Below are 27,871 nucleotides of genomic sequence, written 5' to 3' on the forward strand. Positions count from 1 at the left end.
GGCTGTAAGTAGGTGTGTGAGGCTGGGAGTAGGTGTGTGAAGCTGCTGGAGCATTGGAGTAGGTGTGTGAGGCTGGTGGTGGCTGTAAGTAGGTGTGTGAAGCTGCTGGAGGATGGGAGTAGGTGTGTGAGGCTGGTGGTGGCTGTAAGTAGGTGTGTGAGGCTGCTGGAGGATGGGAGTAGGTGTGTGAGGCTGGTGGTGGCTGTAAGTAGGTGTGTGAAGCTGCTGGAGGATGGGAGTAGGTGTGTGAGGCTGGTGGTGGCTGTAAGTAGGTGTGTGAGGCTGCTGGAGGATGGGAGTAGGTGTGTGACGCTGGGAGTAGGTGTGTGAGGCTGGTGGTGGCTGTAAGTAGGTGTGTGAGGCTGGGAGTAGGTGTGTGAGGCTGCTGGAGCATGGGAGTAGGTGTGTGAGGCTGGTGGTGGCTGTAAGTAGGTGTGTGAGGCTGCTGGAGGATGGGAGTAGGTGTGTGAGGCTGGTGGTGGCTGTAAGTAGGTGTGTGAAGCTGCTGGAGGATGGGAGTAGGTGTGTGAGGCTGGTGGTGGCTGTAAGTAGGTGTGTGAAGCTGCTGGAGGATGGGAGTAGGTGTGTGAGGCTGGTGGTGGCTGTAAGTAGGTGTGTGAGGCTGGGAGTAGCTGTGTGAGGCTGCTGGTGGCTGTAAGTAGGTGTGTGAGGCTGCTGGAGCATGGGAGTAGGTGTGTGAGGCTGGTGGTGGCTGTAAGTAGGTGTGTGAGGCCGGTGGTGGCTGTAAGTAGGTGTGTGAAGCTGCTGGAGGATGGGAGTAGGTGTGTGAGGCTGGTGGTGGCTGTAAGTAGGTGTGTGAAGCTGCTGGAGGATGGGAGTAGGTGTGTGAGGCTGGTGGTGGCTGTAAGTAGGTGTGTGAGGCTGGGAGTAGGTGTGTGAGGCTGCTGGAGCATGGGAGTAGGTGTGTGAGGCTGGTGGTGGCTGTAAGTAGGTGTGTGAGGCTGGGAGTAGGTGTGTGAGGCTGCTGGAGGATGGGAGTAGGTGTGTGAGGCTGGTGGTGGCTGTAAGTAGGTGTGTGAAGCTGCTGGAGGATGGGAGTAGGTGTGTGAGGCTGGTGGTGGCTGTAAGTAGGTGTGTGAAGCTGCTGGAGGATGGGAGTAGGTGTGTGAGGCTGGTGGTGGCTGTAAGTAGGTGTGTGTGGCTGGGAGTAGGTGTGTGAGGCTGCTGGAGCATGGGAGTAGGTGTGTGAGGCTGGTGGTGGCTGTAAGTAGGTGTGTGAGGCTGGGAGTAGGTGTGTGAGGCTGCTGGAGCATGGGAGTAGGTGTGTGAGGCTGGTGGTGGCTGTAAGTAGGTGTGTGAAGCTGCTGGAGGATGGGAGTAGGTGTGTGAGGCTGGTGGTGGCTGTAATTAGGTGTGTGAGGCTGGTGGTGGCTGTAAGTAGGTGTGTGAGGCTGGGAGTAGGTGTGTGAAGCTGCTGGAGCATTGGAGTAGGTGTGTGAGGCTGGTGGTGGCTGTAAGTAGGTGTGTGAAGCTGCTGGAGGATGGGAGTAGGTGTGTGAGGCTGGTGGTGGCTGTAAGTAGGTGTGTGAGGCTGCTGGAGGATGGGAGTAGGTGTGTGAGGCTGGTGGTGGCTGTAAGTAGGTGTGTGAAGCTGCTGGAGGATGGGAGTAGGTGTGTGAGGCTGGTGGTGGCTGTAAGTAGGTGTGTGAGGCTGCTGGAGGATGGGAGTAGGTGTGTGAGGCTGGTGGTGGCTGTAAGTAGGTGTGTGAGGCTTGGGAGTAGGTGTGTGAGGCTGCTGGAGCATGGGAGTAGGTGTGTGAGGCTGGTGGTGGCTGTAAGTAGGTGTGTGAGGCTGGGAGTAGGTGTGTGAGGCTGCTGGAGGCTGGGAGTAGGTGTGTGAGGCTGGTGGTGGCTGTAATTAGGTGTGTGAGGCTGGTGGTGGCTGTAAGTAGGTGTGTGAGGCTGGGAGTAGGTGTATGAGGCTGCTGGAGCATTGGAGTAGGTGTGTGAGGCTGGTGGTGGCTGTAAGTAGGTGTGTGAAGCTGCTGGAGGATGGGAGTAGGTGTGTGAGGCTGGTGGTGGCTGTAAGTAGGTGTGTGAGGCTGGGAGTAGGTGTGTGAGGCTGGTGGTGGCTGTAAGTAGGTGTGTGAAGCTGCTGGAGGATGGGAGTAGGTGTGTGAGGCTGGTGGTGGCTGTAAGTAGGTGTGTGAAGCTGCTGGAGGATGGGAGTAGGTGTGTGAGGCTGGTGGTGGCTGTAAGTAGGTGTGTGAGGCTGCTGGAGGATGGGAGTAGGTGTGTGAGGCTGGGAGTAGGTGTGGGAGGCTGGTGGTGGCTGTAAGTAGGTGTGTGAGGCTGGGAGTAGGTGTGTGAGGCTGCTGGAGCATGGGAGTAGGTGTGAGAGGCTGGTGGTGGCTGTAAGTAGGTGTGTGAAGCTGCTGGAGGATGGGAGTAGGTGTGTGAGGCTGGTGGTGGCTGTAAGTAGGTGTGTGAAGCTGCTGGAGGATGGGAGTAGGTGTGTGAGGCTGGTGGTGGCTGTAAGTAGGTGTGTGAGGGTGGGAGTAGGTGTGTGAGGCTGCTGGAGCATGGGAGTAGGTGTGTGAGGCTGGTGGTGGCTGTAAGTAGGTGTGTGAGGCTGGGAGTAGGTGTGTGAGGCTGCTGGAGGATGGGAGTAGGTGTGTGAGGCTGGTGGTGGCTGTAAGTAGGTGTGTGAAGCTGCTGGAGGATGGGAGTAGGTGTGTGAGGCTGGTGGTGGCTGTAAGTAGGTGTGTGAAGCTGCTGGAGGATGGGAGTAGGTGTGTGAGGCTGGTGGTGGCTGTAAGTAGGTGTGTGAGGCTGGGAGTAGGTGTGTGAGGCTGCTGGAGCATGGGAGTAGGTGTGTGAGGCTGGTGGTGGCTGTAAGTAGGTGTGTGAGGCTGGGAGTAGGTGTGTGAGGCTGCTGGAGCATGGGAGTAGGTGTGTGAGGCTGGTGGTGGCTGTAAGTAGGTGTGTGAGGCCGGTGGTGGCTGTAAGTAGGTGTGTGAAGCTGCTGGAGGATGGGAGTAGGTGTGTGAGGCTGGTGGTGGCTGTAAGTAGGTGTGTGAAGCTGCTGGAGGATGGGAGTAGGTGTGTGAGGCTGGTGGTGGCTGTAAGTAGGTGTGTGAGGCTGGGAGTAGGTGTGTGAGGCTGCTGGAGCATGGGAGTAGGTGTGTGAGGCTGGTGGTGGCTGTAAGTAGGTGTGTGAGGCTGGGAGTAGGTGTGTGAGGCTGCTGGAGGATGGGAGTAGGTGTGTGAGGCTGGTGGTGGCTGTAAGTAGGTGTGTGAGGCTGGGAGTAGGTGTGTGAGGCTGCTGGAGGATGGGAGTAGGTGTGTGAGGCTGCTGGAGGATGGGAGTAGGTGTGTGAGGTTGGTGGTGGCTGTAAGTAGGTGTGTGAGGCTTGGAGTAGGTGTGTGAGGCTGCTGGAGCATGGGAGTAGGTGTGTGAGGCTGGTGGTGGCTGTAAGTAGGTGTGTGAGGCTGGGAGTAGGTGTGTGAGGCTGCTGGAGGATGGGAGTAGGTGTGTGAGGCTGGTGGTGGCTGTAAGTAGGTGTGTGAAGCTGCTGGAGGATGGGAGTAGGTGTGTGAGGCTGGTGGTGGCTGTAAGTAGGTGTGTGAAGCTGCTGGAGCATGGGAGTAGGTGTGTGAGGCTGGTGGTGGCTGTAAGTAGGTGTGTGAGGCTGGGAGTAGGTGTGTGAGGCTGCTGGAGCATGGGAGTAGGTGTGTGAGGCTGGTGGTGGCTGTAAGTAGGTGTGTGAGGCCGGTGGTGGCTGTAAGTAGGTGTGTGAAGCTGCTGGAGGATGGGAGTAGGTGTGTGAGGCTGGTGGTGGCTGTAAGTAGGTGTGTGAAGCTGCTGGAGGATGGGAGTAGGTGTGTGAGGCTGGTGGTGGCTGTAAGTAGGTGCGTGAGGCTGGGAGTAAGTGTGTGAGGCTGCTGGAGCATGGGAGTAGGTGTGTGAGGCTGGTGGTGGCTGTAAGTAGGTGTGTGAGGCCGGTGGTGGCTGTAAGTAGGTGTGTGAAGCTACTGGAGGATGGGAGTAGGTGTGTGAGGCTGGTGGTGGCTGTAAGTAGTTGTGTGAGGCTGGGAGTAGGTGTGTGAGGCTGCTGGAGCATGGGAGTAGGTGTGTGAGGCTGGTGGTGGCTGTAAGTAGGTGTGTGAGGCTGGGAGTAGGTGTGTGAGGCTGCTGGAGCATGGGAGTAGGTGTGTGAGGCTGGTGGTGGCTGTAAGTAGGTGTGTGAGGCTGGGAGTAGGTGTGTGAGGCTGCTGGAGGATGGGAGTAGGTGTGTGAGGCTGGTGGTGGCTGTAAGTAGGTGTGTGAAGCTGCTGGAGGATGGGAGTAGGTGTGTGAGGCTGGTGGTGGCTGTAAGTAGGTGTGTGAAGCTGCTGGAGGATGGGAGTAGGTGTGTGAGGCTGGTGGTGGCTGTAAGTAGGTGTGTGAGGCTGCTGGAGCATGGGAGTAGGTGTGTGAGGCTGGTGGTGGCTGTAAGTAGGTGTGTGAGGCCGGTGGTGGCTGTAAGTAGGTGTGTGAAGCTGCTGGAGGATGGGAGTAGGTGTGTGAGGCCGGTGGTGGCTGTAAGTAGGTGTGTGAGGCCGGTGGTGGCTGTAAGTAGGTGTGTGAGGCCGGTGGTGGCTGTAAGTAGGTGTGTGAGGCCGGTGAAGGCTGTAAGTAGGTGTGTGAGGCCGGTGAAGGCTGTAAGTAGGTGTGTGAGGCTGGTGGTGGCTGGGAGTAGGTGTGTGAGGCTGGGAGTAAGTGTGTGAGGCTGGTGGTGGCTGTAAGTAGGTGTGTGAGGCTGTAAGTAGGTGTGTGAGGCTGGTGGTGGCTGGGAGTAGGTGTGTGAGGCTGGTGGTGGCTGTAAGTAGGTGTGTGAGGCCGGTGAAGGCTGTAAGTAGGTGTGTGAGGCCGGTGAAGGCTGTAAGTAGGTGTGTGAGGCTGGTGTTGGCTGGGAGTAGGTGTGTGAGGCCGGTGAAGGCTGGGAGTAGGTGTGTGAGGCTGGTGGTGGCTGTAAGTAGGTGTGTGAGGCTGGTGGTGGCTGTAAGTAGGTGTGTGAGGCTGTAAGTAGGTGTGTGAGGCTGGGAGTAGGTGTGTGAGGCTGGTGGTGGCTGTAAGTAGGTGTGTGAGGCTGTAAGTAGGTGTGTGAGGCTGGTGGTGGCTGGGAGTAGGTGTGTGAGGCCGGTGAAGGCTGGGAGTAGGTGTGTGAGGCTGGTGGTGGCTGTAAGTAGGTGTGTGAAGCTGCTGGAGGATGGGAGTAGGTGTGTGAGGCTGGTGGTGGCTGTAAGTAGGTGTGTGAGGCCGGTGAAGACTGAGGCTGGGAGTAGGTGTGTGAGGCCGATGGTGGCTGTAAGTAGGTGTGTGAGGCTGGGAGTAGGTGTGTGAGGCTGGTGGTGGCTGTAAGTAGGTGTGTGAGGCTGTAAGTAGGTGTGTGAGGCCGGTGAAGGATGGGAGTAGGTGTGTGAGGCTGGTGGTGGCTGTAAGTAGGTGTGTGAGGCCGGTGAAGGCTGGAAGTAGGTGTGTGAGGCCGGTGAAGGCTGGGAGTAGGTGTGTGAGGCCGGTGAAGGCTGTCTATGGGTGTGGTATAGAAGATCTACATTCAGTAAGTCTACAATTATTAGGTTGACCACATTTGGTTGAGTGGATATGGACAGAAGGTCGACATAGGAGAGGTTGACACTGGAAATGGTAGACTGGGTCAAAAGGTCAATATGACAATGGGCAACGCTTTTTTTGGGGGGGGAGAGGGGGGGTTAGTGTGGATAGTTTTGGCATCTGGGGCCACCATTTGTAGAAATGTGTCCACTTGCGGGCTCGCTGCGCCTCTGGCACGGTATCTTGCTCCCCTCACCACAAGGAGACTAAAGGTTATGATTGTGACATGGACACTCAAGGAAGGAAAAAGTCCAAATACATGAACCCCCCCCCCCCCCCCAAAACGTGTTGACCATATGAACATGCCGACCTTTTCCAGTGACGACCTTTTGTCCATGTCTGCCTTGTGCCTGTCGACCATATGGGGTTGGCCTAATGACTTCCAACCTATAATCCGGATCTCGCTGCATGGAGACAACGCGGTGGAAGTTCTCGGTCGCACCCTACAGAGATTGTCTTTTGTCATCCACAGTATATGTTGGAGTTCGAGCATCTTTCCATTTGGCCACCTTCAGTTTTTCTGCTCATGACCCACCCAGTCCTCTTCAAGTTGTGAGCACTAAGACCCCCAGTACTTGCATCAATGTCAGGTAATATAGGGATCTACTGTGTGCTGTATCCTCGCTCTGTCTGTATATACTGTGTGCTGTATCCTCGCTCTGTCTGTATATACTGTGTGCTGTATCCTCGCTCTGTCTGTATATACTGTGTGCTGTATCCTCGCTCTGTCTGTATATACTGTGTGCTGTATCCTCGCTCTGTCTGTATATACTGTGTGCTGTATCCTTGCTCTGTATATACTGTGTGCTGTATCCTTGCTCTTGTCTGTATATACTGTGTGCTGTATCCTCGCTCTGTATATACTGTGTGTGCTGCATCCTTGCTCTGTCTGTATATACTGTATGCTGTATCCTCGATTTGTCTGTATACTGTATGCTGTATCCTCGCTCTGTCTGTATATACTGTGTGCTGTATACGCACTTTGTCTGTATATACTGTGTGCTGTAGCCCCACTAACTGTAGCTGTTGACGACCAGCCGGTGTGTTACCGGCAGCTGTTGACGACCAGCCGGTGTGTTACCGGCAGCTGTTGACGACCAGCTGGTGTGTTACCGGCAGCTGTTGATGACCAGCCGGTGTGTTACGTGTAGCTGATGACAACCAGCCGGTTTGTTACGTGTAGCTATTGATGACCAGCCGGTGTGTTACGGGTAGCTGTTGATGACCAGCCGGTGTGTTACGGGTAACTGTTGATGACCAGCCGGTGTGTTACGGGTAGCTGTTGATGACTAGCCGGTGTGTTACAGGAAGCATTGATGACCAGCCAGTGTGTTACGGTTAGCGCTGATGACCAGCCGGTGTGTTACCGGTAGCTGTTGATGACCAGCTGGTGTGTTATTGGTAGCTGTTGATGACCAGCCGGTGTGTTACTGGTAGCTGTTGATGACCAGCCGGTGTGTTACCGGTAGCTGTTGATGACCAGCCGGTGTGTTATTGGTAGTTGTTGATGACCAGCCGGTGTGTTACCAGTAGCTGTTGATGACCAGCCGGTGTGTTATTGGTAGCTGTTGATGACCAGCCGGTGTGTTACGGATAGTTGTTGATAACCAGCCGGTGTGTTACGAGTAGTTGTTGATAACCAGCCGGTGTGTTACGGGTAGCTGTTGATGACCAGCCGGTGTGTTACCGTCAGCTTTTGACGACCAGCCGGTATGTTACCGTCAGCTGTTGACGACCAGCCGGTGTGTTACCGTCAGCTGTTGACGACCAGGCGGTGTGTTACCGTCAGCTGTTGACGACCAGCCGGTGTGTTACCGTCAGCTGTCGACGACCAGCCGGTGTGTTACGTGTAGCTGTTGATGACCAGCCGATGGGTTACGGGTAGCGTGATGACCAGCCGGTGTGTTACGGGTAGCGTGATGACCAGCCGGTGTGTTACGGGTAGCGTGATGACCAGCCGGTGTATTACACTCGGCACCGGTCGTGTCCTGCTCGTTATACACTTTGTTAGTAAGTTTTCTCCCCTCTGTGTTTCAGCCCCCACATGCCAGGTGAGCTGTGTGTATGTACAGAGGGCGGGAACCTGTACCTGTGGAACCTGGAGATGGGGTAAGAAGCTCATCACACTGTCTGTGATCTGTAATATACCAGATATATATATATACCCCTGTTATCCAGTGATTCTGCTGTACCTCAGCTGCAGCAACATCACTTCAGTCCTGCAACTTACCCCACCCAACCGCCCCATCGCCCAGGCGGAGTACTCCGCTCTCCCCCCACACCTGCCAGGCCACTACAACTATAACCCCCACCCCCCCACCCAGCCGCTCCATCGCCCAGGCGGAGTACTCCGCTCTCCCCCCACACCTGCCAGGCCACTACAACTATAACCCCCCCCCCCCCCCCCTCAATCAACCGCCCCATCGCCCAGACGGAGTACTCCGCTCTCCCCCACACCAGCCTGGCCACTACAACTGTCCCCCCGTGCTCCCCACACACTCAACCATCCCAACGCCCAGACGGAGTACTCTGCTATCCCCCACACCAGCCAGGCCACTACAACTGTCCCCCCGCGCTCCCCACACACTCAACCATCCCAACGCCCAGACGGAGTACTCTGCGATCCCTATCCCTCTACACCAGCCAGGCCTCTGCAAATACCGGCTCTGGAGCCAGCCGTCTGTAACTTTCCCCCTTTGGATCAGGCAGTGTATTGCAGCTGTCCCCCCTCACCCGTCTCCCAGTCACCCTGCTGTAGTACCCCCCACCTCCAGCCCTTCCTCACTAGGCTGCTTCTGCCCCCCTCCCCTGTGTAATATTTATATTCCCGCAGGTTACAGAAAGTTCGGCATAATCCTTACACCCTCTTCTTCCGTGATGATTCTCATTGGCGATGGAGTGATTTCACCGCACACCCACGTGTACTCACCACTGCGGACAGGACAGGAGTGCAGGCGGCTGATATCAGGGTGACTGTACTGTACGGCAATAACTGAGACGCTGAGGTTATACACCTGTATTGTGTGTGTGTGTGTGTGTGTGTGTGTGTGACTAATGTCACTGTGTCCCTGGGGTCAAGGATGGGTCGTGTGTGTGTGTGTGTGTGTGTGTGACTGATGTCGCTGTGTGTCTCCTCAGGTGTCCGGGGCTCAGGGATGGGACGTGTGTGTGTGTGTGTGTGTGTGTGACTGATGTCGCTGTGTGTCTCCTCAGGTGTCCGGGGCTCAGGGATGGGACGTGTGTGTGTGTGACTGTGTGTGTGTGATGTCACTGTGTGTCTCCTCAGGTGTCCGGGGCTCAGGGATGGGACCTGTGTGTGTGTGTGTGTGTGACTGATGTCACTGTGTGTCTCCTCAGGTGTCCGGGGCTCAGGGATGTGACGTGTGTGTGTGTGTGTGTGTGTGTGTGTGTGTGTGACTGATGTCGCTGTGTGTCTCCTCAGGTGTCCGGGGCTCAGGGATGGGACGTGTGTGTGTGTGTGTGTGTGTGTGTGACTGATGTCGCTGTGTGTCTCCTCAGGTGCCCGGGGCTCAGGGATGGGACGTGTGTGTGTGTGTGTGTGTGTGTGTGACTGATGTCGCTGTGTGTCTCCTCAGGTGCCCGGGGCTCAGGGATGGGACGTGTGTGTGTGTGTGTGTGACTGATGTCGCTGTGTGTCTCCTCAGGTGTCCGGGGCTCAGGGATGGGACGTGTGTGTGTGTGTGTGTGTGTGTGTGTGTGACTGATGTCGCTGTGTGTCTCCTCAGGTGCCCGGGGCTCAGGGATGTGACGTGTGTGTGTGTGTGTGTGTGTGTGTGTGTGACTGATGTCGCTGTGTGTCTCCTCAGGTGTCCGGGGCTCAGGGATGGGACGTGTGTGTGTGTGTGTGACTGATGTCGCTGTGTGTCTCCTCAGGTGTCCGGGGCTCAGGGATGGGACGTGTGTGTGACTGATGTCACTGTGTGTCTCCTCAGGTGTCCGGGGCTCAGGGATGGGACGTGTGTGTGTGTGTGTGTGTGTGTGTGACGTCACTGTGTGTCTCCTCAGGTGGCCGGGGCTCAGGGATGGGACGTGTGTGTGTGTGTGCGTGTGTGTGACTGATGTCACTGTGTGTCTCCTCAGGTGGCCGGGGCTCAGGGATGGGACGTGTGTGTGTGTGTGTGTGTGACGTCACTGTGTGTCTCCTCAGGTGGCCGGGGCTCAGGGATGGGACGTGTGTGTGTGTGTGTGTGTGTGTGACTGATGTCACTGTGTGTCTCCTCAGGTGTCCGAGGCTCAGGGATGGGACCTGTGTGTGTGTGTGACTGATGTCGCTGTGTGTCTCCTCAGGTGCCCGGGGCTCAGGGATGGGACGTGTGTGTGTGTGTGTGTGACTGATGTCGCTGTGTGTCTCCTCAGGTGTCCGGGGCTCAGGGATGTGACGTGTGTGTGTGTGTGTGTGTGTGTGACTGATGTCGCTGTGTGTCTCCTCAGGTGTCCGGGGCTCAGGGATGGGACGTGTGTGTGTGTGTGTGTGTGTGTGTGACTGATGTCACTGTGTGACTCCTCAGGTGTCCGGGGCTCAGGGATGTGACGTGTGTGTGTGTGTGTGTGTGTGTGTGTGTGTGTGACTGATGTCGCTGTGTGTCTCCTCAGGTGTCCGGGGCTCAGGGATGGGACGTGTGTGTGTGTGTGTGACTGATGTCACTGTGTGTCTCCTCAGGTGTCCGGGGCTCAGGGATGGGACGTGTGTGTGTGTGTGTGACTGATGTCACTGTGTGTCTCCTCAGGTGTCCGGGGCTCAGGGATGTGACGTGTGTGTGTGTGTGTGTGTGTGTGTGACTGATGTCGCTGTGTGTCTCCTCAGGTGTCCGGGGCTCAGGGATGGGACGTGTGTGTGTGTGACTGATGTCACTGTGTGTCTCCTCAGGTGTCCGGGGCTCAGGGATGTGACGTGTGTGTGTGTGTGTGTGTGTGACTGATGTCGCTGTGTGTCTCCTCAGGTGTCCGGGGCTCAGGGATGGGACGTGTGTGTGTGTGTGTGTGACTGATGTCACTGTGTGTCTCCTCAGGTGTCCGGGGCTCAGGGATGTGACGTGTGTGTGTGTGTGTGTGTGTGTGTGTGTGTGTGTGTGTGACTGATGTCGCTGTGTGTCTCCTCAGGTGTCCGGGGCTCAGGGATGGGACGTGTGTGTGTGTGTGTGACTGATGTCACTGTGTGTCTCCTCAGGTGTCCGGGGCTCAGGGATGGGACGTGTGTGTGTGTGTGTGTGTGTGTGTGTGTGTGTGTGACTGATGTCACTGTGTGTCTCCTCAGGTGTCCGGGGCTCAGGGATGGGACGTGTGTGTGTGTGTGTGTGTGACTGATGTCGCTGTGTGTCTCCTCAGGTGCCCGGGGCTCAGGGATGGGACGTGTGTGTGTGTGTGTGTGTGACTGATGTCGCTGTGTGTCTCCTCAGGTGCCCGGGGCTCAGGGATGGGACGTGTGTGTGTGTGTGTGTGTGTGACTGATGTCGCTGTGTGTCTCCTCAGGTGTCCGGGGCTCAGGGATGGGACGTGTGTGTGTGTGTGTGTGTGACTGATGTCGCTGTGTGTCTCCTCAGGTGTCCGGGGCTCAGGGATGTGACGTGTGTGTGTGTGTGTGTGTGTGTGTGTGTGTGTGTGTGTGTGACTGATGTCGCTGTGTGTCTCCTCAGGTGCCCGGGGCTCAGGGATGGGACGTGTGTGTGTGTGTGTGTGTGACTGATGTCGCTGTGTGTCTCCTCAGGTGTCCGGGGCTCAGGGATGGGACGTGTGTGTGTGTGTGTGTGTGACTGATGTCGCTGTGTGTCTCCTCAGGTGCCCGGGGCTCAGGGATGTGACGTGTGTGTGTGTGACTGATGTCGCTGTGTGTCTCCTCAGGTGTCCGGGGCTCAGGGATGGGACGTGTGTGTGTGTGTGTGTGTGTGTGTGTGTGTGTGTGACGTCACTGTGTGTCTCCTCAGGTGGCCGGGGCTCAGGGATGGGACGTGTGTGTGTGTGTGTGTGTGTGTGTGTGTGTGTGTGTGACTGATGTCGCTGTGTGTCTCCTCAGGTGGCCGGGGCTCAGGGATGGGACGTGTGTGTGTGTGTGTGTGTGTGTGTGTGTGTGTGTGACGTCACTGTGTGTCTCCACAGGTGGCCGGGGCTCAGGGATGGGACGTGTGTGTGTGTGTGTGTGTGTGTGTGTGTGTGACTGATGTCACTGTGTGTCTCCTCAGGTGTCCGAGGCTCAGGGATGGGACCTGTGTGTGTGTGTGTGTGACTGATGTCGCTGTGTGTCTCCTCAGGTGCCCGGGGCTCAGGGATGGGACGTGTGTGTGTGTGTGTGTGTGTGTGTGTGTGACTGATGTCGCTGTGTGTCTCCTCAGGTGTCCGGGGCTCAGGGATGTGACGTGTGTGTGTGTGTGTGTGTGTGACTGATGTCGCTGTGTGTCTCCTCAGGTGTCCGGGGCTCAGGGATGGGACGTGTGTGTGTGTGTGTGTGTGACTGATGTCACTGTGTGTCTCCTCAGGTGTCCGGGGCTCAGGGATGTGACGTGTGTGTGTGTGTGTGTGTGTGTGACTGATGTCGCTGTGTGTCTCCTCAGGTGTCCGGGGCTCAGGGATGGGACGTGTGTGTGTGTGTGTGACTGATGTCACTGTGTGTCTCCTCAGGTGTCCGGGGCTCAGGGATGGGACGTGTGCGTGTGTGTGTGTGTGACTGATGTCGCTGTGTGTCTCCTCAGGTGGCCGGGGCTCAGGGATGGGACGTGTGTGTATGTGTGTGTGTGTGACGTCACTGTGTGTCTCCTCAGGTGGCCGGGGCTCAGGGATGGGACGTGTGTGTGTGTGTGTGTGTGTGTGTGTGTGTGTGCGTGTGTGGGACTGATGTCACTGTGTGTCTCCTCAGGTGGCCGGGGCTCAGGGATGGGACGTGTGTGTGTGTGTGTGTGTGTGTGTGACGTCACTGTGTGTCTCCTCAGGTGGCCGGTGCTCAGGGATGGGACGTGTGTGTGTGTGTGTGTGTGTGTGTGTGTGACTGATGTCACTGTGTGTCTCCTCAGGTGTCCGGGGCTCAGGGATGGGACCTGTGTGTGTGTGTGTGTGTGTGTGTGTGTGTGTGTGTGTGTGTCTGATGTCACTGTGCGTCTCCTCAGGTGTCCGGGGCTCAGGGATGGGACGTGTGTGTGTGTGTGTGTGTGTGTGTGTGTGTGACTGATGTCGCTGTGTGTCTCCTCAGGTGTCCGGGGCTCAGGGATGAGACGTGTGTGTGTGTGTGTGTGTGTGACTGATGTCACTGTGCGTCTCCTCAGGTGTCCGGGGCTCAGGGATGGGACGTGTGTGTGTGTGTGTGTGTGTGTGTGTGTGTGACTGATGTCACTGTGTGTCTCCTCAGGTGTCCGGGGCTCAGGGATGGGACGTGTGTGTGTGTGTGTGTGACTGATGTCGCTGTGTGTCTCCTCAGGTGTCCGGGGCTCAGGGATGGGACGTGTGTGTGTGACTGATGTCGCTGTGTGTCTCCTCAGGTGCCCGGGGCTCAGGGATGGGACGTGTGTGTGTGTGTGTGTGTGTGTGTGTGTGTGTGACTGATGTCGCTGTGTGTCTCCTCAGGTGCCCGGGGCTCAGGGATGGGACGTGTGTGTGTGTGTGTGTGTGTGTGTGTGTCTGATGTCACTGTGCGTCTCCTCAGGTGTCCGGGGCTCAGGGATGTGACGTGTGTGTGTGTGTGACTGATGTCGCTGTGTGTCTCCTCAGGTGCCCGAGGCTCAGGGATGGGACGTGTGTGTGTGTGTGTGTGTGTGTGTGTGTGTGTGTGTGTGTGTGACTGATGTCGCTGTGTGTCTCCTCAGGTGTCCGGGGCTCAGGGATGTGACGTGTGTGTGTGTGACTGATGTCACTGTGTGTCTCCTCAGGTGGCCGGGGCTCAGGGATGGGACGTGTGTGTGTGTGTGTGTGACTGATGTCGCTGTGTGTCTCCTCAGGTGTCCGGGGCTCAGGGATGGGACGTGTGTGTGTGTGTGTGACTGATGTCGCTGTGTGTCTCCTCAGGTGTCCGGGGCTCAGGGATGGGACGTGTGTGTGTGACTGATGTCGCTGTGTGTCTCCTCAGGTGCCCGGGGCTCAGGGATGGGACGTGTGTGTGTGTGTGTGTGTGTGTGTGTGTGTGTGACTGATGTCGCTGTGTGTCTCCTCAGGTGCCCGGGGCTCAGGGATGGGACGTGTGTGTGTGACTGATGTCGCTGTGTGTCTCCTCAGGTGCCCGGGGCTCAGGGATGGGACGTGTGTGTGTGTGTGTGTGTGTGAGACTGATGTCGCTGTGTGTCTCCTCAGGTGTCCGGGGCTCAGGGATGGGACGTGTGTGTGTGACTGATGTCGCTGTGTGTCTCCTCAGGTGCCCGGGGCTCAGGGATGGGACGTGTGTGTGTGTGTGTGTGTGTGTGTGTGACTGATGTCGCTGTGTGTCTCCTCAGGTGCCCGGGGCTCAGGGATGGGACGTGTGTGTGTGTGTGTGACTGATGTCGCTGTGTGTCTCCTCAGGTGCCCGGGGCTCAGGGATGGGACCTGTGTGTGTGTGTGTGTGTCTGATGTCACTGTGCGTCTCCTCAGGTGTCCGGGGCTCAGGGATGGGACCTGTGTGTGTGTGTGTGTGTGTGTGACTGATGTCACTGTGTGTCTCCTCAGGTGTCCGGGGCTCAGGGATGGGACGTGTGTGTGTGTGTGTGTGACTGATGTCGCTGTGTGTCTCCTCAGGTGTCCGGGGCTCAGGGATGGGACCTGTGTGTGTGTGTGTGACTGATGTCGCTGTGTGTCTCCTCAGGTGCCCGGGGCTCAGGGATGGGACCTGTGTGTGTGTGTGTGTGTGTGTGTGTGTGTGACTGATGTCACTGTGTGTCTCCTCAGGTGTCCGGGGCTCAGGGATGGGACCTGTGTGTGTGTGTGTGTGTGTGTGTGTGTCTGATGTCACTGTGCGTCTCCTCAGGTGTCCGGGGCTCAGGGATGGGACGTGTGTGTGTGTGTGTGTGTGTGTGTGTGTGTGTGACTGATGTCGCTGTGTGTCTCCTCAGGTGTCCGGGGCTCAGGGATGGGACGTGTGTGTGTGTGTGTGTGTGTGTGTGTGTGTGTGTGTGTGTGTGTGTGTGACTGATGTCACTGTGCGTCTCCTCAGGTGCCCGGGGCTCAGGGATGGGACGTGTGTGTGTGTGTGTGTGTGTGTGTGACTGATGTCACTGTGTGTCTCCTCAGGTGTCCGGGGCTCAGGGATGGGACGTGTGTGTGTGTGTGTGACTGATGTCGCTGTGTGTCTCCTCAGGTGTCCGGGGCTCAGGGATGGGACGTGTGTGTGTGTGACTGATGTCGCTGTGTGTCTCCTCAGGTGCCCGAGGCTCAGGGATGGGACGTGTGTGTGTGTGTGTGTGTGTGACTGATGTCACTGTGTGTCTCCTCAGGTGTCCGGGGCTCAGGGATGGGACGTGTGTGTGTGTGTGTGACTGATGTCGCTGTGTGTCTCCTCAGGTGTCCGGGGCTCAGGGATGGGACGTGTGTGTGTGTGTGTGACTGATGTCGCTGTGTGTCTCCTCAGGTGCCCGGGGCTCAGGGATGGGACGTGTGTGTGTGTGTGTGTGTGTGTGACTGATGTCGCTGTGTGTCTCCTCAGGTGCCCGGGGCTCAGGGATGGGACGTGTGTGTGTGTGTGTGTGTGACTGATGTCGCTGTGTGTCTCCTCAGGTGCCCGGGGCTCAGGGATGGGACGTGTGTGTGTGTGTGTGTGTGTGTGTGTGACTGATGTCGCTGTGTGTCTCCTCAGGTGCCCGAGGCTCAGGGTTGGGACCTGTTTCGGATCGGACAGGAGTCTTTGTGCCAGAGGGGGGAGAGGGTGATATTGACGCACTGTCTGAGGGAGACGAATCCTGAACTCTTTCTTGTGACCACCCAGGTAATTCTCATGTTATTGAACACGTGTGCCAGGTACGTTCTAATACCCAGAAGACAGCTATTGCCCGCGTGATAGGATTACCAGTAGGCATCATTCTACCCCCTCTCGGACACACCTTGTGTATGAATAAAGTGGTTGTCCTTGGTTATTCTGAAGAGACGTTCCTGCAAGTTTTTCAAGAGTGGACTCTACGGAAATGACAATTGTTGGAGGAGTCCTCACGCAGGGTCCAGGCCTTATTTTCCATAATGGGGCCCGGATTTATCAGTCCTTGGAGAATGATTAATTACACGGTGATAAAGAACCAGCCAATCAGCTTCTGTCATTTTTCAAACACAGCTTGTAACATGGCAGTTAGGAGCTGATTGGTTGGTTCTTTATCACAGTGCAATGTATTACTAAATCTCTGGTCTGGGTTACCTGTACAAAGGTCCTGTTTGGGGGGTGTGGTAGCCAGTCAGTGTGCAAGTCGTCGACTCTGGATCCAGCAATAGAGCTCCAGACCTCTTCTTCCTCCATGTCTGACGGTCACAGCAGTTATGTGTGTTAGCCTGAATTTTACAAAGGTAGTTTTCTTCTTCGCTCCATAGGGGACACAGGGATGGTGCTGGGTATACGCTGTACAGAAGACACTGCACACCAGACAGTTATACTTCTGACTTTCCGGCAGCCCAGGCTCGTTCTTCCAGCCAGGACAGTTTTCGTTTGGTGCCTACAGGAGTCGGGATCCTGTTCATCTTTATTTCTTTTACTTAATTCTTTGAGTGGGCAGCGCTGGGCGTCCTGTATGATGCCTGAGCTACTGCTCCACCAACCTGAAGCTGGACTTCGGCTGGATGCTCTACAGCACACTGAGGACCGCAACCGGCTGCCCACGAGGGACAGGTAAGGTGGCTTCCCGCTTGCAGGGAACCACTTTGGGGTGGCTTATATCTCTGGTGGAGGAGACCACTGGCGGCACTCACAACAGGCATCTGGGTCGCCATCACCTCTGCTAGTCCACCAGGGCACACTGGTAATGAGGCTCTACAGCAGTAGGCAGCCATTGCCCTGGTGCTTCATGTCAGAAGCGGTAGGTAGCCTCTCCCCATTAGCTCCTCCCCCGGCCTTGGCATATGCCCTCAGGGAGGCGACCCGCTACTCGGCTTTTCCTTCTCTCCCCTCCCTCACAAAGATCCTGAGGGAGGGGAGACCTTCCGCAGTCTCTCTGCCTTTCCTGGACATTTAGCCCTTATGTAATCATGGTGAGGGGTTCACCCTGTAATACACCCCATTTATTATTCAATTTGTGCGTCCTTTCATTGGACTATCCCTTAGTTGCACACTTCTATTACTGTAACCTAGTGTGTGTGGATTGCTGTGGATATCTATAACATATGTGACTGGACAGTTCTGTACGAAAGCCCTCACCGCCTCGCGTCCCGCCCCCAGTTACAGAATGGAGATTTAGGTCACACAGGACCTGGCCAAATAGGGGATTCCTGCTTACCGCCAGTAACGGTCTGTTACTGACTCCACCCACTGCGCAGTGGGCGTGTACTATGCTGCCACCACCAGGCTCCTTGTTGCCGTGGCGTCTGGAACCACGGGTCTGCTCTATGCGTCGACACGCTGTCTTACCACCCCTGTGTGGTGTTGATGAATCCCCAATAGTCACTTGCCCAAGTACGGCACGGTAGCAGGTGAAAGGCGGAGCTTGGAGACGCTGGGTGTACCCTGGACAGCCGAAGAACGGAGCTAGGTTTCGCCTAGCCCTGCAGGTCACAAGATGAAGCGGTCGTCTTGAGGCAGATGATGTTTATTTGCCCAAATAGTTCTGAAAAGAACTCGGCAATACAGCAGATGTTACAGCAGAACGAAACTGGTATAATACACTCTTCATAGGGCTGCAGCCCTCCTTCTATACTACTCCAATACACAATACCACAGGGGGTAAGCCAACCCTGTTGCTCTCAACCAATCATTGTTTACTCATGTGCTGTGCATTCCTTGGCCACATGCACAGCTACCATTGTCCTCTATGGAGAGGGGGGGTGGTCACTCTCCTTTGACTGTCCCAACCTGGAGGGTTGGTATCTGCCCTGATGACGTTCAGTCTGGGCTAGGGGAAGTTTTCCCACCTAAACTTTCTTCCAGGAATCTGCCCGGGACCCAGCTCACCATCTGCAGCCTGAAATCGGGCTCCAGAGATGGGCAGCCTAGATCCTCGGTTTCATTGTCCATGTGGCAGGGGGATCTCCGGCCACAACATGTCTTCCAAGAGCAAAACATGTGGGGGCTTCTGTGTTGCGTACATGCAGATCTTATTCCTCTGGTCTATCCCCACAGGATCTGGTCCAGGATGGTCTCTGTATCTGGTGCTGCACAGATACAGTGAGAGGTGCCATCCACAGCTTCCAACCAGCTGCAGGTAATGTTGTAGCTGATTGATCGTCTGTCAATCCCTGCATCCATCCCCCCTACTACAGGGGCACAGTCTAATCTGCAACCACCTTCTTTGGAACCACCATGGATGAGATCCTTCTGTTAGACAATGCAGGATTTAGTGCAGGTGTCTACCTCATTCCAGCAGAATGCTGGATAAATGACCATGTTTCCAAGCGCAAACCATTTAGACGGAAAAGCTCTTCCCCCAGTCTGGTTATGTGTCAGACTCTGAGGTTTCCTCCAACCTTGAGGAGGCTGTATTTGTTATTTCTGACGTTGAGACCTCTGTCCGGGAGGAATACCTGTCTCAGGGAATGTAGCGTCCTTAATTAAGGCAATTAAATTGGTCCTTACAATCTAGGATGAGGAGTCCAAAGATCCAGTTTTCAAACATCAGAAACTAGTTTTGGTGAAATTCCCTAAGTCTGCACGGCTTGCAGAACTTTTAGCGGAGGCTTGGACCATTCCTAACAGGCGCTTTCAGGTCTCCAAGCGCATTGTGACTTTTTATCCTCTCCCTGCTGAGGAATATACCAAGTGGGAGTATCCTCCTCCAGTTGACACACATTTTGCCCACCTAATTAAGAACTGTACCCTTCCTACCCTAGTACGGCTTCTCTTAAGGATCCAACAGGATGTTGAAAGACTTCCTTAAAGTTATTTCTTCCCATGCAGTTGATATCGCACATCTGGCTTTGGTGTCTGCTTAGGTGGCTAAGGCCATCAGCAGTTGGGCGGACTCCGTGGAAGAGAGACTCTGCTCTGTTTCCCACAGGGACCAGTTATCCCTAGTGGTACATATCAGGGAAACGGTCTACCTGGGCGAGGCGGCCCTTGACACAGGAATCCTAACCTCCAAGGTGTCGGCTTCCTTCATCTCAGCTGGGCGAGCCCTATGGCTTTTTTCCTGGGGTACAGACAGTCTCTAAGAAGCCCGTAAGGCTATTCCTTATTCTCTGGAATTTTTTTGGTCGTGAGTTGGTCAAAATTTTAGCCTCTGTTGCGTCATCCAAAACAGCGTTTGCCCCTAGGCAAACAGCCGTGGTCTCCCAGACGCCTGGCCTCCAAGCAGACTTTCTAAGCCACCAGGACATTCATGCTGGAGAGTGGGCTCTTCATCCGAACGTCTTTCGGCTACTGGTGCATTGCTTGGGCGCTTTCCGCACATCAACTTGATGGCGTCTCAACACATGCACAAGTTGCAGAGTTACTGCTTTCACCAGGGAACCAGGAGCTCTTCTGGTGGACACCTTAGCGATTCGGTGGGCCTTCCATCTCTTGTACATCTTCCTCTGATCTCAATCATTTCACAGGTTCTCTACAAGGTAAAAATGGAATGCTGCACTGTGAGCCTGGCAGCGCCTGACTGGCCGCAACGAGCTCAGTGCACGGATCTCCTGAGATGCTCCCTCTGCGTCTTCCTCTATGGCCAGATCTACTGTTACAGGGCCCGTGCTTTCATCCAGACCTGGCTCAGCTCAATTTGACAGAGTGACTCTGATCGTCCTGAGAGCAAAAGGGTTTTCCAGGTTGTGTATTCATACCATGCTAAATGCCTGTAAACCCACCTCTGCTAGAATTTATCACAAGGTTTGATGTGTCCTCTCTTTTCTGCAGACAGGTCTGGATTTGGGTTTGCACCTTTCTTTGAAAATACAGGTTTCAACCTTTTCTGTACTCTTCCAGATACTGACTGCGTTAAATCCTGAGTTTGCGGATTTTCTTTTAGGGAGTCTTCCACATGCAGCCCCCATTTTTTCCTCTGGTGGCTCCATAGGAGTTGTATTTGGTGCTTCGGGCTCTTTAGTCTTCTCGCTTTGAGCCCTTAGACTCGGACATTTGTTGGCTCACATGGAAAACTGTATTTCTTCTGGCTATTGTGGAGGCTCAGAGGGTGTCAGTCTTGAGTGCTCTGTCATGTCTTTCTGGTTTTTTACTTGGGCCGGGCTGTTCTTCGGACACTGTTAAGCTACCTTTCTGAAGGTAGTTACTCTCTTAAACATCAACCAAGACATTGTGGTCCCGGCCTTTCAATCACCTGATGCTTCACTGGAGAAGGCCCCTTGGAATGCTGAGAGACCCTTCGAATCCACGCGGACCAAACTAAGGATATCCATAAGTCAGATTTCGTTGTTGTACTATATGGTTTTCACAAACGGGGCTCTCCGTCTACCTGGCAGACCTTGGCCACATGGTTCCATTTGACCATCTGCCACACGTACGTGGTTATTGGTTGGTGGGTTCGGGGTCATCTCGCCATGCTGCCTGCGCATAGCAGCTTTGCAAGTTGGCTACGCGGTCTTCTGTCCTTTGCCTCTGCAAATGTGGCTTTCAGGGTGGAGGGTTCTCAGTGCAGCCCAGGAGCGTTCCCTCCCTTTGGGGAATTTCTTTGTGATGTCCCAGAATAATCCCTGTATCCCCTATGGAGCGAGGAAGAAAAGATTATTTGTTCTTACCTGGTTAAATCCTTTTCTTCGAGATCCATAGGGGACACAGTGCACCCACCCTGACGCACCTGGCTTGGGGGGTTTTTCTGTCTCTGGTGTCCCTGTCCATCTCTGATGTGTGTTTGGATCTATGTGTACCGTTCGCCCTTCTTCTTCTCGCTCCTGCCTTGGACTTGCTTACTTACCTGGCGTACCGGGGCTTGAGTATAGGGGAGAAGAAGCCCGGGCTACCGGGAAGTCAAAACTTTAACTGTTTGGTGAGCAGTCTCTTCTGCTCAGCCTACGCCCAGCATAATGCCTGTGTCCCCTAGGGAGCAAGGAAGAAAATGGGGTTTACTAAAATTTTTGACCAATGGGTTCTAATTTCAGAAAATTAGCTTTTTTAGTTTATAAAAACTCTGGAGACCTCTGACCATTGCGTACCTAGGGTAATCTTTCTGCTTATTACACACCGTATCGGTTACATTGTACAGAATTCTCTCCTTTTTCCATAGTTCTCACTGTACATTATGGACGAGAGATTCCCCGTGGTGCCGCTGGTTAAATGGGACCATATGCTGGAGAGACCCCCGGCCTATGTCACTGTAATCCCAGGGGGGGTGACCGACAGTCCAAATAAGATTCTGCTGGGAACTCAGCACAGTCAGGAGACCCAGATGCTGCAATATTCAGGTGCCGTAACATAATGTCGCTGTGTCACATGGTCATCTTGCCGAAACCTCTTATATCGCATAATGTCCTCCCATAACACTCATTGCCTGACTTATTGCCCTCTGCTGCCTTTACTCCCGGGACACTGTGCCTCTCTGCTGCCTTTACTCCCGGGACACTGCGCCTCTCTGCTGCCTTTACTCCCGGGACACTGTGCCTCTCTGCTGCCTTTACTCCCGGGACACTGTGCCTCTCTGCTGCCTTTACTCCCAAAATACTGCGCCTCTCTGCTGCCTTTACTCCTGGGACACTGTGCTTCTCTGCTGCCTTTACTCCCGGGACACTGTGCCTCTCTGCTGCCTTTACTCCCAAAATACTGCGCCTCTCTGCTGCCTTTACTCCTGGGACACTGCGCCTCTCTGCTGCCTTTACTCCCGGGACACTGTGCCTCTCTGCTGCCTTTAGTCCCGGGACACTGCGCCTCTCAGCTGCCTTTACTCCCGGGACACTGCGCCTCTCTGCTGCCTTTACTCCCGGGACACTGCGCCTCTCTGCTGCCTTTACTCCCGGGATACTGTGCCTCTCTGCTGCCTTTACTCCCAGGACACTGTGCCTCTCTGCTGCCTTTACTCCCGGGACACTGCGCCTCTCAGCTGCCTTTACTCCCGGGACACTGTGCCTCCCTGCTGCCTTTACTCCCGGGACACTGTGCCTCCCTGCTGCCTTTACTCCCGGGACACTGTGCCTCCCTGCTGCCTTTACTCCCGGGACACTGTGCCTCCCTGCTGCCTTTACTCCCGGGACACTGTGCCTCTCTGCTGCCTTTACTCCCGGGACAGTTAGCAAAAAATTTTGGACAGGTAAATTTGCGCATTTAACTGGAAATACTGCAGCAAAGACCTCTCATCTGAAACAAGCAAACACTTAAGCTTGTGAAGTTTGACAGGGAAAAGTTTTTGATGAAAGGTTTTTGTGCTGTTACCAGAAAGATGTGCTATACCCCAAATAAATATCCACACTCTCAATTCACTTTTTCGATATGGGTGGGATATTAACAATTTATTGGGAATAGGTATACAACATAAAGTGCATTATTCTTAAAAGCAGTTTCAAAGTGTCACAGGGAGCTCTCCTGAGTTCTCTAACGTCCTTGAGGATGCTGGGACTCCGTAAGGACCATGGGGAATAGACGGGCTCCGCAGGAGATAGGGCACTCTAAGAAAGCTTTGGATTCTGGGTGTGCACTGGCTCCTCCCTCTATGCCCCTCCTCCAGACCTCAGTTTTACACTGTGCCCAGAGCAGGGTGGGTGCACTGCAGAGAGCTCCCCTGAGTTTTCTCTGCCTAGAAGCATTTTTGTTTGGATTTTTTCTACTTTTTCACAGGGAGCACTGCTGGCAACAGGCTCCCTGCATCGATGGACTGAGGAGAGAGGGGCAGACCTTCTTGTCAAAGATAGGCTCTGCTTCCTCGGCTACTGGACACCATTAGCTCCAGAGGGGGTGAACGCAGGTTCTTACTGGGCGTCCATCCCCGGAGCCGCGCCGCCGTTCTCCTCACAGAGCTGGAAGAACAGAAGACAGAAGTCGTCAGGCGGCAGAAGCCTTCAGCTTCACTGAGGTAACGCACAGCACTGCAGCTGTGCGTCATTGCTCCCATACACCTCACATACTCCGGTCACTGTAAGGGTGCAGGGCGCAGGGGGGGCGCCCTGGGCAGCAATATAAACCTCTACATGGCAAAAAGACTATATACATATACAGGTGGGCACTGTACATGTATATAAAAGAGCCCCCGCCATATTTTTGTAAGTTTGAGCGGGACAGAAGCCCGCCGCCGAGGGGGCGGGGCTTCTCCCTCAGCACTCACCAGCGCCATTTTCTCTCCACAGCACTGCTGAGAGGAAGCTCCCCGGACTCTCCCCTGCTTACACACGGTGAAGGGGTGTTTAAAAGAGAGAGGGGGGGCACATAATTGGCGGATAACATATTATATACAGCGCTGCTGGGGAAAAACATTTTGTGTTGGTCTCCAGGGTCATTGCGCTGGGGTGTGTGCTGGCATACTCTCTCTCTGTCTCTCCAAAGGGCCTTGACAGGGATACTGTCTTCAGAAAAGGGGTTCCCTGCGTGTGTGAAGTGTGTCGGTACGCGTGTGTCGACATGTTTGACGAGGAAGGCTCGCTTAATGTGGAGGGGGAGTGCTTGAATGTCAGGTCGCCGTTGGCAACGCCGACACCGGAATGGGTGGATATGCTGAATGTCTTGAATGCAAATGTCAATCTATTGCATAAAAGGTTAGACAAGGCAGAAGCTAGGGATCAGTCAGGTAGCCAGTCCATGCCTGTCCCTGTGGCGCCAGGCCCTTCGGGGTCTCAGAAACGCACCATATCCCAAATCGATGACACAGATACCGACACAGAATCTGACTCTAGTGTCGACTATGAAGATGCAAAATTACAGCCAAAGGTGGCAAAAGGTATTTGGTACATGATTATTGCCATTAAAGAGGTTTTGCATATTACAACACCCTGTCCCTGACACGAGGGTACACATGTATAAAGGGAAAAAGCCTGAAGTCACCTTTCCATCCTCATTTGAATTAAGTGACTTGTGCGAAAAGGCTTGGGAATCTCCGGATAGGAGACCACAAGTTCCCAAAATGATTCTTATGGCGTATCCTTTTCCACAAACTGATAGGATACGCTGGGAATCTTCGCCTAAAGTAGACAAGGCGCTGACACGCTTGTCCAAAAAGGTGGCACTGCCTTCTCAGGATACGGCTTCCTTCAAGGAACCTGCTGATCGCAGGCAGGAAATTACCTTGAAGCACATTTACACTCATTCAGGTACTATTGCTAGACCGGCTATGGCGTCGGCCTGGGTTTGTAGTGCGGTTGTGGCATGGGCAGATTCCTTATCTACGGAGATTGACACCTTAGATAGGGATGCTATTTAAATGACCATAGAGCATATCAGAGATGCTGCCTTGTATATGAGGGATGCTCAGAGAGACATTTGTTTATTAAGCTCCAGAATAAATGCTATGTCTATTTCTGCTAGGCGGCTCTTGTGGACCCGACCGTGGACGGGAGATGCCGATTCAAAGCGGCATATGGAGTCCTTGCCTTACAAAGGGGTGGAGTTGTTTGGAGACGGCCTCTCGGACCTTGTCTCTACGGCTACGGCTGGTAAGTCGAATTTCTTACCTTATGTCCCCCCGCAGCATACAAAAAAGGCACCTCATTATCAAACGCAGTCCTTTCGTTCCAATAAAAACAAGAAGGTACGGGGATCGTCCTTTGTTGCCAGAGGGAAAGGCAGGGTAAAGAAGCTGCACACAGCTAGTTCACAAGATCAGATGTCCTCCCCTGCGTCTGCAAAGTCCACGGCATGACGCTGGGGCTTCCCGAGGGGAGGCAGATCTGGTGGGGGCTCGTCTTCGGTTTTTCAGCCACGTCTGGGATCACTCGCAGGTGGATCCCTGGGCATTAGAGATTGTTTCTCAGTGATACAGGCTGGAATTTGAAGACTTGCCTCCTCGCCGGTTTTTCAAATCGGCTCTGCCGGCTTCCCCGTCAGAGAGGGAGCTAGTGTTGGCGGCAATCCAAAAATTGTATATTCAACTGGTGATTGTCACAGTTCCTCATCTCCAGCAAGGAGAGGGATATTACTCGACCCTGTTTGTGGTTCCGAAACCGGACGGTTCGGTCAGACCCATTTTAAACCTAAAATCTCTGAACCTGTACTTGAAGAGGTTCAAGTTCAAGATGGAATCACTCAGGGCGGTCATCGCCAGCCTGGAGGGTGGGGATTGGATGGTGTCCCTGGACATAAAGGATGCTTACCTTCTTGTTCCGATATTCCCCCCCCCCCCCCCCCCCCCCCCGCATCAGGCGTTCCTGAGATTTGCAGTGCAGGACTGTCACTACCAATTTCAGACGTTGCCGTTTGGGCTTTCCACGGCCACGAGGATTTTCACCACGGTAATGGCGGAAATTATGGTGCTCCTGCGCAGGCAGGGGGTCGCAATTATCCCATACTTGGACGATCTCCTCATAAAGGCGAGATCTCGGGAGAAGTTGCTGGACAGTGTGTCTCTGTCCATGAAGACGTTGCAGATGCACGGCTGGATTCTCAATATACTGAAGTCCCAGCTAGTCCCTACAATGCGTCTGACCTTTTTGGGCCTGATTCTAGACACAGACCAGAAAAAGGTTTTTCTTCCGATCGAATAGGTTCAGGAGCTCATAGCCATGGTCAGGAACCTCTTAAAACCAAAAAAGGTTTCAGTGCATCATTGCACGCGGGTCCTGGGGAAGATGGTGGCTTCATACGAGGCCATCCCTTTCGGGAGGTTCCATGCGAGGACCTTTCAATGGGACCTCTTGGACAAGTGGTCCGGGTCCCATTTACGAATGCATCAAAGGATCACCCTGTCTCCCAGGACCAGGGTATCTCTCCTGTGGTGGCTGAACAGTGCTCACCTGCTAGAGGGTCGCAGGTTCGGCATTCAGGACTGGGTCCTGGTGACCACGGACGCAAGCCTCCGAGGCTGGGGAGCAGTAACACTGGGAAGAAATTTCCAAGGTCTCTGGTCAAACCTAGAGACTTGTCTCCACATCAACGTCCTGGAGTTGAGGGCCATATACAACGCCCTGCGTCAAGCGGAGGAATTGCTTCGGAGAAAACCGGTTCTGATTCAGTCGGACAACGTCACGGCAGTGGCTCATATAAACTGGCAAGGCGGAACAAGGAGCAGAGTGGCCATGGCAGAAGCGACCAGGATTCTACGCTGGGCGGAAGGCCATGTAAGCGCACTATCAGCAGTGTTCATCCCGGGGGTGGACAACTGGGAGGCGGACTTCCTCAGCAGGTACACGACCTGCATCCGGGAGAGTGGGGACTTCATCAAGGAGTCTTCGCACCGATCACGGATCGTTGGGGACTGCCTCAAATCGACATGATGGCATCCCGTCTCAACAAAAAGCTAAAGCGGTATTGCGCCAGGTCAAGGGAGCCTCAGGCGGTAGACGCTCTGGTGACACCTTGGGTGTTCAGATCGGTCTATGTGTTTCCTCCTCTTCATCTCATACCCAAAGTGTTGAGAATAAGAAGAAGAAGCAGGGTCAGAACAATACTCCATGTTCCAGATTGGCCACGGAGGACTTGGTATTCGGAGCTGCAAGAGTTGCTCACAGAAGATCCGTGGCCTCTTCCTCTAAGGCAGGACCTGCTGCGGCAGGGGCCCTGTCTGTTCCAAGACTTACCGCGGCTGTGTTTGACGGCATGGCGGTTGAACGCCGGATCCTAGCGGAAAAAGGAATTCCGGAGGAAGTCATTCCTACCCTGATCAACGCTAGGAAAGACGTGACGTTAAAACATTATCTCCGTATATGGCAGAAATATGTTTCTTGGTGTGAGGCCAGAGCTGCTCCTACGGAGGAGTTCCATTTGGGCCGTCTGCTTCACTTCCTTCAAACAGGAGTGGATTTGGGTCTAAAATTAGGGTCCATAAAGGTCCAAATTTCGGCCTTATCCATTTTATTTCAAAGAGAATTAGCCTCTCTTTCTGAAGTACAGGAGGCTGCATATTCAGCCTCCCTTTGTGCCTCCGGTTGCGCCTTGGGATCTTAACGTGGTGTTACGTTTCCTCAAGTCACCTTGGTTTGAACCACTCAAAACTGTGGAGTTGAAATACCTCACGTGGAAAGTGGTCATGTTGTTGGCATTAGCTTCGGCTAGACGTGTTTCAGAATTGGCGGCTTTATCACATAAAAGCCCATACTTGGTTTTTCACGTGGATAGGGCAGAGTTGAGGACTCGTCCTCAATTTCTGCCAAAGGTGGTCTCATCTTTTTATATGAACCAACCTATTGTTGTGCCTGTGGCTACACGGGACTTGGAGGATTCTGAGTCCCTGGATGTGGTCAGGGCTTTGAAGATTTATGTGACCAGAACGGCTAGGGTCAGGAAGACTGAAGCTTTGTTTGTTCTGTATGCGGCCAACAAGGTTGGCGCTCCTGCTTCATAGCAGACTATTGCTCGCTGGATCTGTAACACGATTCAGCAGGCGCATTCTACGGCAGGATTGCCGTTACCGAAATCGGTTAAGGCCCATTCCACTAGGAAAGTGGGCTCTTCTTGGGCGGCTGCCCGAGGGCTCTCGGCTTTACAGTTGTGCCGAGCAGCTACTTGGTTGGGGTCTAACACCTTTGCAAAGTTCTATAAGTTTGATACTTACACTGTGCCTCTCTGCTGCCTTTACTCCCGGGACACACTGCCTCTCTGCTGCCTTTACTCCCGGGACACTGTGCCTCTCTGCTGCCTTTACTCCCGGAATACTGTGCTTCTGTGTGGCCTTTCCTCCCGGAACATTGTGCCTCTCTGCTGCCTTTACTCCCGGGACACTGCGCCTCTCAGCTGCCTTTACTCCCGGGACACTGCGCCTCTCTGCTGCCTTTACTCCCGGCACACTGCGCCTCTCTAATGCCTTTACTCCCGGGACACTGCGCCTCTCTGCTGCCTTTACTCCCGGGTCACTGCACCTCTCTGCTGCCTTTACTCCCGGCACACTGCGCCTCTCTGCTGCCTTTACTCCCGGCACACTGCGCCTCTCTGCTGCCTTTACTCCCGGCACACTGCGCCTCTCTGCTGCCTTTACTCCCGGCACACTGCGCCTCTCTGCTGCCTTTACTCCCGGCACACTGCGCCTCTCTGCTGCCTTTACTCCCGGGACACTGCCTCTCTGCTGCCTTTACGCCCGGGACACTGTGCCTCTCTGCTGCCTTTACTCCCGGCAGACTGCGCCTCTCTGCTGCCTTTACTCCCGGCACACT

General features: G+C 54.6%; 1 protein-coding gene across 2 annotated transcripts in view; it reads left to right on the plus strand.

The window, feature by feature from the left end:
• The window catches only part of TAF1C (TATA-box binding protein associated factor, RNA polymerase I subunit C), a 168,112-nt gene that overhangs the window by 131,105 nt on the left and 9,136 nt on the right, over nucleotides 1-27,871 (plus strand). For both annotated transcript variants that reach the window (XM_063957484.1, XM_063957483.1), the window contains exons 9-13: nucleotides 6,090-6,207; nucleotides 7,655-7,726; nucleotides 8,451-8,586; nucleotides 15,381-15,509; nucleotides 20,878-21,055. In XM_063957484.1, coding sequence (XP_063813554.1) covers nucleotides 6,090-6,207; nucleotides 7,655-7,726; nucleotides 8,451-8,586; nucleotides 15,381-15,509; nucleotides 20,878-21,055 — 633 coding nt within the window. The remainder of the gene's footprint in view (nucleotides 1-6,089; nucleotides 6,208-7,654; nucleotides 7,727-8,450; nucleotides 8,587-15,380; nucleotides 15,510-20,877; nucleotides 21,056-27,871) is intronic.

The sequence above is a fragment of the Pseudophryne corroboree genome, chromosome 1, assembly GCF_028390025.1.
Source record: "Pseudophryne corroboree isolate aPseCor3 chromosome 1, aPseCor3.hap2, whole genome shotgun sequence".
Lineage (NCBI taxonomy): Eukaryota > Metazoa > Chordata > Amphibia > Anura > Myobatrachidae > Pseudophryne > Pseudophryne corroboree.